Source organism: Netta rufina, assembly GCF_964035555.1.
Source record: "Netta rufina genome assembly, chromosome: 16".
Lineage (NCBI taxonomy): Eukaryota > Metazoa > Chordata > Aves > Anseriformes > Anatidae > Netta > Netta rufina.
The window spans coordinates 15,769,795-15,780,101 of NC_140140.1; the positions used below are offsets into that span (position 1 = coordinate 15,769,795).

The window sequence follows — 10,307 nt, forward strand, 5'->3', positions numbered from 1 at the left end:
GTGCGGGGAGCCGGGCACGATCATTACCGCTAATTAGCGCTCGGATCGGAAGCCCTTCGGGGCAGGGCCTGGGTTGGTTTCGGCTCGAGGCCTCACGGAGGCTGCAGCCGCACAGGGGGGACCTCCCCGTCCCCGTCCCCGTCCCCGTCCCCGTCCCCGTCCCCGTCCCCGTCCCCGTCCCCGTCCCCGTCCCCGTCCCCGTCCCGCAGCCGCGCACACCGGGGAGCTTCGGGGGTGGAGGGGGGGCAGCCCGAGGGCGAGCAGGGCCGGGGCTGCGGGGTCCCCTCGGGGTGTCCCCGTGTCCCCGTGGGGTGCCGGTGCCCCTCGGCCGTGCCCCGGTGGCCGCAGGTGCCCCCCCCACCCCCCATCCCCTCCCCAACCCCCCCAGCCCCGCCCCCGTCTCCATGGGCACCGCCCGCCAGGCGCCGCGCTGACAGCGCGCGGGGTTTTATGAATGGGTGACGTCACGGCCCTGGCGTCTAACGGTCTGAGCCGCCCGGGGGGGGGCGGGGAAGGGGAGAGGGGGGGCTACGGGGGGGCGGTAGCGGGGCAGGGGGGGCTGGGAGGGCTGGGGGGGGTGGGAGGGCTGGGGGAGGGTGTGTGGGGGGCGTGGGGGGAGAGCTGGGCTGCGGGGGGCGAGGGGGCTGCAGGGCGCGGGGGGGGGCAACGGGGACGGGGGGGGGCTGGGCTGTGGGAGCCCGGCGGTGGAGGGACCCCAGGGGGTGCGGGGAGCCCGGGGGGCTGCGGGGGGGGCTGGGGGGTCTTGGGGGACCCCCGGTACGGGCTTGCGGCGGGGCGGGCCCCCCCGCACCCCTCCAGCCCCCTCCCCGTATCCCAAGCCCCCCTCCCTCTCTCCACCCCCCCCTGCGGCCCCTTTAAGGCTCTGCCCTTCGGGGCGCATGAATGGGGCGGCCGCCGCCGGCCCCGCCCCTTCTGCACCGCCATTGGCTGCCTCTCTCCCCGCGGCCCCGCCCCCCTTCGGCGGCGCTCTATAATTGGCGCGGCGCGGCGCGGCGGGGCGCAGCGCTCCCACGGCCGCCCGCAGGGTCCTAGCGCCGCCCGCCGCGCCGCGCTCCGCTCCGCCGCCCGCTCGCTCGCCATGAAGGTCGCCGCCGTCGCCCCGTCTCCGCTGCCCGCCGGTCCCGGCGGGGCGCTGAAGGCGGTGAGGCCCGGGGAAGCCGCCCGCTGCGGGCCGGGGCCGGGGCCGGGAGCGATCGCGGCGGAGCAAGCGGCGGCCGCGCTGCTGTACGACATGAAGGGCTGCTACTCGCGCCTGCGGGCGCTGGTGCCCACCCTGCCCCGGCACCGGAGGGTGTCCAAGGTGGAGCTGCTGCAGCATGTCATCGACTACATCTGGGACCTGCAGCTCGCGCTGCAGCCCGGGCCCCCCCGGCCCCCCAACGCCGCCGAGCCCCCCGAGGTGAGTGCGGTGCCGGGGCTGCCCCGAGCCCTGCCCGGCCCCGGGGTCCCCCTTCTCCCCCCGGGCCCTTCTTCCCCTTTTCCCCCTTCTCCCCCCGGGCCCTTTTCCCTTTTTCCCCCTTCTCCCCCCGGGCCCTTTTTCCCCTTTTCCCCCTTCTCCCCCCGGGCCCTTTTCCCTTTTTCCCCCTTCTCCCCCCGGGCCCTTTTTCCCCTTTTTCCCCCTTCTCCCCCCGGCCACCCCCCTCCGCTGCCCCCTTTCCCGGGACGGCCCCTCCACCACCCCCCCTGGTCCCTGGGGCGCCCCCCCCACACCGTCACCCCCTTGTTTTCCCCCCCCCCCCCCCGGTCCCCGAGCAGCACTGACCGCCCTCTCCGTTCCCGTTCCCGCAGGCTCCGTGCATGCCCGCTGCCGACCGCATCCTGTGCCGCTGAGACCTCCACGGACCTACCGGGACCCCCCCCCCCCGAGCGCCGCGCTCCGGATGGGACCCCCGGGCACGGATGGGGCCCGAAGCTGCGGGGCTGCAGCCAGGGCCCCCCCCCCACCCCCCCAACCCGGGGGCTTCGGATCGTAACCTTCTCAGATTGCTGAGAGCATTCCCTGTATTGTATATTACAATGATGCTGGAGAATATTGTTCTACAATAGCTGGAGTTTTGTTATTAAACAAGCCCTGATTACCAGGCACGCGTCTTCTTCGTGGCTGCATTGCACGGGGCTTTTTTTTTTTGGGAGGGGGGGGGGTGTGGATCCCTCCTGGCTTGCCCCCAGAGCCTGGGCACGCATCAGGAGTCCCATAGGAGCCCGTCCTGGGCTGGGGGGGTGCAGAGAGGGGGGTCCCAGCTGGGCTGGCCCCTCTACTGGTGGTACTGGGGTGCTGTGGGGCAGAGGCTGTGTGTGAGTGACCCCCCCAGCACGGGGCAGTGGGCATTGAGCCCCGGGGGGAGGCACACCCGGGGGTGGGCATGCCCTGCCATCTCCCTGTGCCCCCCTCTGGGGCTGGGAGCTCTGGGGGGGTCTCCTCATGCCCCCCTCTAGGGCATGGGGGGGCTCAGGAGGCAGGGATGGGGCTGGTTGGGGTTCCCTGCAGTGAGTTTATGTGGCGGGGGGGGGCTGCAAGTGGCACATCCCCATCCCAGCACCCTGCCCATGGGGGCTGTGCCCTTGCTGCCCCCCAGCAGGGACTGGGGGGGCACAGCCTGCTCCAGCTCCACGGGCTGCGGCGTGGTTTGAGGCTGAGAGGGGACCCCTGGGCAGGCACAGGGGGGAAGCTGCTTCCCCCCCAGTGCTGGGACGTGTCTCCAGGGGTGGGTGCCATGGGGTGAGCTGCCCAGGGACATCTCCGGGGCCTGCCCTCGCCCCACTTCCCCATAGGGCTGCCCGTGGCATCCCATAACTCACACACCGTCACCGGCCAAGTGACTGGGCAGGGGACACGGCGTGGGACAGTCCCCCCCCCCGTGGGCTACCCTGAGGGACAGTCCCCACCGTGGGCTGCCCGGAGCAGCAGCTCCTGCGGGCCCCAGGGTGCTGGTGCCAGCCCTGGGGACACAGAGGAGCCCTGGGGACATGGAGCAGCCCTGGGGACACGGAGCAGCCCCCAGCAGCAGAAGGAAGTTTCGTGGCCGGGGTTGTGCAACCCCCCCCAGCTGTGGGTGCCCCAGGACCCAGGAGGCTGCCCCGTGACTCAGGAGCCCCCCTCGGGGCTGGAGCCACCGTGCCCGGCCCTTCCCGGGGGGCTGGGGGGACAAAGCAGGGTCTGGGGGCTCTGCCTGCGCCCCCACCCCTGACACAGCCCCCCCCGGGTGCTGCGTGCCCGGGGATGGGGGCAGATGGGGGCAGAGGGTCGGGGGCTGGCCGGGCTGGGGGGCTCCCGGCTGAGGCGGGGGTCCCGCAGGGTTCCCCTTCCTTTGGGGGGGGGTCTGCAGGGTGCCAGGGGGCACGGCACGGGCACGGCTCCGCCTGGTGCTCAGCCCCCCCCCGGTCCTATCCCGGCTGGGGCAGCAGCAGGGACACACCGGGGGGGTGCCGGGGGCTGCGGACCCCACTGGATGAACCCATCCACCGGCCCGGCGCCCCCCCCGACATCCCCTGGCTCCCCTCCAGCACCCACCAGGACCCCCCCCCCCCCCGAGCACCCCCGGCCCCCTCCATCGCCGCCCCGGCCCCTCCAGGCTCCGTCCCAGCCCCGGGAGCGCGGCGCTGCCGTGGCCGTGCCGCTGGGTCCCCCTCCCGGTGTCTGCCCGCACTGCACGGCCGGGCCCGGGGAGGGGGGGGCACGGCCTGGCCCGGCCTTACCGGGGGGATTTTGGGGGGCTGCAAGGGGCAGCGGGGCCGTGCCGGGCTCCAGCAGAGCCGCCGCAGCCGTGCCAAGGGGTGCGGGGCACGGGGATGGAGCCACGGGGAGCTGTGCGCTGTGCGTGGCACCCTGGGGTGCAGGGCTGTGTGTGTGGCACCCCAGGGAGCAGGGATCTGTGTGGGACACCCCAGGGAGCAGGGCTTCATGCGTGGCACCCTGGGGAGCAGGGATCCCTGCATGGCACCCTGGGGACAAGGGCTGTGTGTGGGGGGACACCCTGGGGAGCAGGGCTCTGTGCGTGGCACCCCAGGGAGCAGAGCTTTGTGCGTGGCACCCTAGGGAGCAGGGATCCCTGGGGATCCATCTCCTGGGGATCAGGGCTTCACGTGTGGCACCCAGGGGAGCAGGGCTCCCCGCGTGGCACCGTGTCCCGCTGCCCCACATCTCTGCTCCCACCCCATCCCGGTGCCCTCGCCCCCCGGCCCCGCTGTCCTCCACCCCAGGGGTCCGTGTACGGGGGCTGTGGCACCTCTGGGGACGCTCGGAGAGCCGAGGATGGGACTTGTGGGGCTGGGCTGAGCTCTGCCACGTGCCCGTGTGCCGGATGCGGCCGTGCCAGGATCTGCAGGAAAGCCCCAGGGAAGGCCGGGTCCCTGCGGGCACCCGCGCCCCAACAAGTCCCTGGGTGCTGCGGCGGGGACCTGACTCATCCCGGAAGGGATTAGGGACACGGGGACCTGGGTGAGGTTCTGGTCCAACCAGCCTGGCTGCCCCGGGATGGCCACCGGCGGCACGGGGCCCTGCTGCCACTCGCAGCCCTGGGGGAGATGATGGAAACGGGACCCGTGATGGGACCCACGGCCCCCGCACCGGGGGGCACCGCCACCGCCTGCCACGGTGAGGATGGGCCTGGGATGGGGCACCCAAGGGTGGAGGGGTCGGGGTGGGCACGGGGCTGGTGGCTGGGCTGGCCTTTGGGACGCTGCTGGGCGCTGGGGACATCGCTGCTGCCGTGGGGTCTGGGGTAAGTGGGGTCCTGAGGGGGCCATGAGGTGCGCTGTGTGGGGCTGTGGTCATGCAGCGGGGCTGGCCGAGGGTCCCGTGTCCCCCGTGGGGCTGGGATGGGACCCTGGCCAGGGGCTGTCCCCAGGCAGGCAGCCGAGCACCCACGGCCCCGCTCCCCAGGCAGCCGCTGCCTGGACCCAGGGGGGGTTTCCCCAGCCCAGGGGCCGCCGTCTGCCCGCACGGCTCCTTCCTGCTGGACGGGGCTTTCGGAGGGACCGCAGAGTTCTGCTCGTGCTCTGCCTGCCCCTGGCTTCTCGTCACCCTGTGGTCCGGCCGTGTCCCCAGCGCTCCCCTACCCCCCCGGAGCCTTTGGGTGACCCCACACGGCCTCAAACTGGGAACATCCCCACATGGGCTGAGCCCCCTCCCCTGACACAACCCCACCACATCCCCCTGCTCCTCTTCGCCCCATCCCCTTGCTCTGCCATCCTCCTGTCCCCTCGCACAGCTGCTGGGCACAGCAGGAGCCCCAGGGGGGGGCCGTGGCACCACCAAACCCCCCGCGTACCGCCGGGACACGAGGGCAGAGGTGTCCCCGGTCCCACGCAACCTGCGGCCGGCTGTGACGCCGTGGGGGGACCCTCTCCTTCCTGCGCTCCCAGGACGGGGAACAGCGGGGGAACGGCTTCCCCTCTGACTCACGCGTTGGGCAAGGTCGGGCTTTCAGCGGCCGGCGCACCGCGGTGTCCCCGGCGTGCGCACGGGGAGCTGATGTCAGCCCCGGGGCGCCCCGATATAAGGCCGGGGAGCGGGTCGGGGGCTCAGCCATGTCCTCTGCTCCAGCCCCCAGGTCCCGCAGCTGCCCCAGGGCTGGGGGGGGGCTCTCGGCTCCCAGACGCCCACCGAGGGGCTCGGCCCTGGCGCTGCTCTTCCTCCTGCTCCTGCCGGCCGCCTGCTCGCCTGCCACCGGCTCCAGCCCCGGCATCAAGGGCCGGGTGACCCAGAGGGCCCTGGAGTACGGTGGGTGCCTGGGGTGGGAAGGGGAAAAAGGGGGACTTGTGGGGCACCCCAGGGACCACGTCCAGATCCCGGGGATGGCCTGAGCCCAGCAGCACCCCTGGGTGCTCTGGCACCAGCCCTGAGCCTCCCTGCTCTGCCCCAGGCCGGCACTTCGGGCTGGAGCTGCTGCGGTCACAGCTGCAGAAGGAACACGAGCTGAACCTGCAGGGCTCCTACCGGCCCCCCTTGCTGGGGGAGATCCAGTACAGCGTGCCCCGGTAAGAGCCACCACTGCAGCCCCATCCCCATCCCATCCCATCCCATCCCCATCCCCATCCCCATCCCCATCCCCATCCCCATCCCCATCCCCATCCCCATCCCCATCCCCATCCCCATCCCCATCCCCATCCCATCCATCCCGTCCCATCCTGTCCCCGTTCCCATCCCTGTCCCCATCCCTGTCCCAATCCCCGTCCCCGTCCCCTCTGCGCCCTGCCATGCTCCCCGGCTGCCCGTTGTGCCCAGGATCCACATCCAGGACCTGCAGATGAACGACTCCTCCGTGGGCTTCGCCGAGGACGTGGGCGTGCGGCTGGCGGTGCAGGGCGCCCGCATCCAGCTCAGCGCCGACTGGAGCGCGCAGCTGGGCACCTTGTGAGTCCTCACCCGCTTTGGGCGCGGGGACGAGGATGGGGGCTCCCCCTCCCTGTCCCCGTGCTCACCCCCCCGCGTTCCCCAGCCAGGACAGCGGCGTGGTGCAGCTTCGCGTGGCCGACCTGGCCGTGGCGGTGGTGCTGGGGCTGAGCATGGACGAGGGCGGCCGCCCCGCCGTGTGGGCTGCCGGCTGCGATGCCCGCGGCACCGACCTGCACCTGGAGTTTCACCGGGGACAGAGGTGACGCTGGGCGCCCTGTTCCCATCACGGGGATGTCCCCTGTATCCCTGGGGTGAGGGTGGGGGTGTTGGGGAGGTTGGGGGCGAGCTGAGGACCCCCCCCCTGCTCTGTGCCCCTCAGCTGGCTCTACAACCTCCTGGTGCCGCTGTTCCAAAGGACCCTGCGGCAGCAGCTGAACAAGCAGGTGAGCGCTGCCCTGCTGCTGCTGGTGGCTCCGGCTCTGTGCCCCCCCCAGCCCAGCCAGGAGCTCGGGGACCCCATTTTGGGGCTGCTCCCTGATGCCCGGCTCTGCTTCCAGCTCTGCGTCGAGCTTGAGAAGAGCATCAGCAGGATGGAGGCTTCCCTAAAGCGCATGCGAGGTGAGAGCCGGGGGAGCAGGGCTGGGGGTTGGTGCCCGGAGGGGTCTGTGGGACCCCTTCAGCCCCATGTCTGTGGGGCTGGGGTGGCAGGAGGACGTCCCATCCCATCCCATCCCATCCCATCCCATCCCATCCCATCCCATCCCATCCCATCCCATCCCATCCCATCCCATCCCATCCCATCCCATCCCATCCCATCCCCAACACGTCCCTGCCACCTGCAGTGTCCCCCCAGCTCGACCCCTTCGCTGCCATCGACCTCTCCTTGCTGGGCCGCCCGGACATCACCGCGGAGCACGGGGACGTCAGCCTCAAGGTGGTGCCAACCCCGGGGGGGGAAAGTGCTTGGGGTGGGGGGGGTCCAGACTGATCCCGGTGTCCATCTGTCCATCTGTCCGTCCACGCAGGGCGAGTTCTTCGGGGTGGGCAGGCGCTGGCAGAGCCCCTTCTCTCCCAAACCCGTGGGGCTGCCCGAGGCGCGCGAGCCCATGGTGCTGCTCGCCCTCACCGAATTCGTGGCCAACTCCGCCGCCTTCGTGTACTTCACGGCCGGGGCCCTGCGCAGGAACATCTCCGGCGAGGCGGTACGGGGGGGGGCTCCGGCACTGCACGGCGCTGCTGCCCCGCAAAACCCTGGCTGGGGAGGGGGTCCCGTGGCCACCCCCACCCCGCTCAACCAGCACCCGGCCCCTCTGCTGCCTTCCAGCTCCCGCGGCGCTTCCCCATCCAGCTGAGCACCAAGAGCCTGGGGGGCTTCTCCCCACAGGTGGGTGGTGAAGGGGGGGAAAAGGGGACACGGGGTGGGCTGCGGGAGGGTTCGGATATGGGGTCAGGAAGGTGGGATGGGATGGGGGGGGCATGAGAGGGGTGGGAGGAGATGGAGGCTGGGGAGACATCGGAGGGGGTGCAGGGACGGGGCACGGGGGGGGTGATTGGGGGCAGGACGGAGCGTTGCGCCCCCAGGGCAGGGTGGTGACGAGGTCAGGGTGGTGCCGGGTGCCCGTGGGGGGCTCGGTGCCAGCCCTGCCCTCGCCCCCCCCCAGCTGCAGGAGCTCTTCCCCGACCTGCCCATGGAGCTGCAGCTCTCTGCCCGCCGGCAGCCCCTGCTCTCCTGCCACCCCGACGCCCTGCACGGGACCCTCTACGGCTCCGCCGAGGCCTTCGTGGTGCTGCCCAACGCCACCCGCCTGCCCGTCTTCCTGCTGGACATCGTGAGTGCATGGCCCCGGGGGGCTGGGGTCTTACTGGGGTCTTACTGGGGTCTTACTGGGGTCTTATCGGGGCCTTGTGGGGTGCTGGAGGCACTGCCCCGCTCTCCCCAACGTCCCCTCTCGCTGCAGGACGCCAACGTGACGGGGAAGCCGAGCATCACTGGGAACAGGCTGGGGGGCACCGTGCGGCTGACAAGGTGAGACCCCAGCCCCACGCTGGGTCCGTGCCCCCCGGGACACCCCCACGAAGCCCCCCCCCATCCTCCCCCTCTGACCATTTCCCTCCCTGGGGCCGTTTCATCCTGCCCCCGGCTCCCATCCGTGCATCTCATCAGCTGGAGCCGCTGTGGGGTTGGGGCTCCCGGCCCTGCTGGCTTCATCCCATCCCCTCCCTGCCCTATGGGGGGGGGACACAGGGACACAGCCCCCACCCCAGCGCCCGCTGCTGACCCCAATCTCTCCTCCAGCCTCAGCGTGGCGCAGGTGACCTCGCAGGTGGGGCCGCTGCAGGTGAGCAACCACGGGGGGCTACAGGGGGGCTATAGGGGAGGGGGGGGGACCCCAGCACAGCCAGGAGCAGGGGGCTGGGGGCTGGGGGCTGGGGGGAGGGGCACAGCTCGGTGCAAGCCCCCCCCCAGGCTCAGGGCTCGCCGTGTGCCGCAGGTGAAGAAGCTGGAGAACGTGCTGAAATTCGGGCTGTGGCTTTTTGGGGTGCCCTGGGCGAACAGTGAGTGTGACCCCCCCCCCTCGCCGCCCCCACCAAACCCCGGCTGCCCCCCTGGGCTGTCCTGGGTCTGTTTTGGGTCTGTTTTGGGTCTGTTTTGGGTCTGTTTCGGGTCTGTTTCGGGTCCGTTTTGGGTCTGTTTTGGGTCCGTTTTGGGTCCGTTTTGGGTCTGTTTTGGGTCTGTTTTGGCTCTGTTTTGGGTCTGTTTTGGGTCCGTTTTGGGTCCGTTTTGGGTCTGTTTCGGGTCCGTTTCGGCTCTGTTTTGGCTCTGTTTTGGGTCTGTTTTGGGTCTGTTTTGGGTCCGTCCCACTCACGGCCCCGCTGTCCCCCCCAGAGCGTCTCCGGTCGGGGGTCCCGCTGCCCACCCCCCGCGGCCTCAGCCTGGTGCACCCGCGCCTCTCGCTGCACGAGGTGGGTGCCACCCCCGTCCCCTCACCCCCGGTGTCACCGTGTCCCCGCCCCCCCCAAAATCTCACCCCGTTTTCCACCCAGGGCTTCCTGCTCCTCGCCACGGACCTGCAGTACAAGCCCTGAGACCCGCTGCTGCCGGGGACCCGCGGACCCCATCCCCGTCCCCATCCCCGTCCCCATTTTGGGGGGGGGTCCAGCAGGGATTTCACCCCACCCATGGCTCAACCTGGAGCCCCCCCAGCCCCCCCCAGCCGTGTCCCCGTCCCCCAGCTCCACGCGGGGACATCCCCGGGGGGCTTCTGCAGTGCCTGGGGGGGGGGTCGCGGCCACCCCACGGGCTGGGGGGTGTCAGGGCAGGGGGGTGTCAGGGCCGGGGGTCCCGCACCCCCCCCCCCCCGGTGTCCCGGCACCCGCAGCTCCCGTCTCGCCCGCGGGATGGAGCCCGTGGCCACGGCTCCGCCGCACCGGCACCGGCAGCGGGAGCCAGAGCTGGGGGCAGCGGGAGGGGGCCGGGCTCAAAACCCCCCCCCCAAAAAACACCCCCAGGGCTTGCAGAATCCTCAGAGGGGGTGTCCCTGTCCCTGTCCTTGTCCTTGTCCCTGTCCCTGTCCTTGTCCCTGTCCTTGTCCTTGTCCCCGTGCCCAGCCTTTCCCCAGGATGAGCCCCCCCCAGGGACAGTGGTGCAGGGTGGGGGGGGTTCTGCTGTGGGATGGGGGCTCCAAACCCTCCCAGCCCAGCCGCAGCACCCCGACCCTCTGCCTGCCATGCTGAGCCCGGGGGGGTCCCCTTCCCGTGTCCCCCCCCAAAACCAACGCCTGCCCCAGCCCGGAGCCTGGCGCAGCGCCCTGGCCCCGTGTCCCCAAACGGGGACGGGCACAGGAGCGAAGATTTGGGGTGAGGACGGGCGCAGGAGCCCGGTCCCAATGAGAAATGAACGGGACGGGCATGGGGTTGTCCTGGTGGAACCGTGGGGATGGGGAGCTGG

General features: G+C 71.9%; 2 protein-coding genes across 2 annotated transcripts; both read left to right on the plus strand.

Moving 5' to 3' along the window:
* The first annotated feature begins 1,036 nt into the window (after positions 1-1,036).
* On the plus strand, positions 1,037-2,066 carry ID1 (inhibitor of DNA binding 1). Its single transcript, XM_084296458.1, has 2 exons — positions 1,037-1,420; positions 1,810-2,066. Exons 1-2 carry the CDS (start codon positions 1,100-1,102, stop codon positions 1,849-1,851), a joined length of 363 nt encoding a protein of 120 aa, XP_084152584.1. The 5' UTR covers positions 1,037-1,099; the 3' UTR covers positions 1,852-2,066.
* Positions 2,067-4,545: 2,479 nt separating this feature from the next.
* On the plus strand, positions 4,546-9,445 carry LOC311215306 (bactericidal permeability-increasing protein-like; the record flags this gene model as incomplete). Its single annotated transcript, XM_084296404.1, has 16 exons — positions 4,546-4,615; positions 5,438-5,743; positions 5,886-6,000; positions 6,248-6,376; positions 6,462-6,617; positions 6,738-6,801; positions 6,916-6,976; positions 7,201-7,292; positions 7,384-7,560; positions 7,683-7,742; positions 8,020-8,187; positions 8,317-8,384; positions 8,655-8,697; positions 8,851-8,914; positions 9,246-9,322; positions 9,404-9,445. 16 exons carry the CDS (start codon positions 4,546-4,548, stop codon positions 9,443-9,445), a joined length of 1,692 nt encoding a protein of 563 aa, XP_084152530.1.
* Between the last annotated feature and the right edge of the window lie 862 nt (positions 9,446-10,307).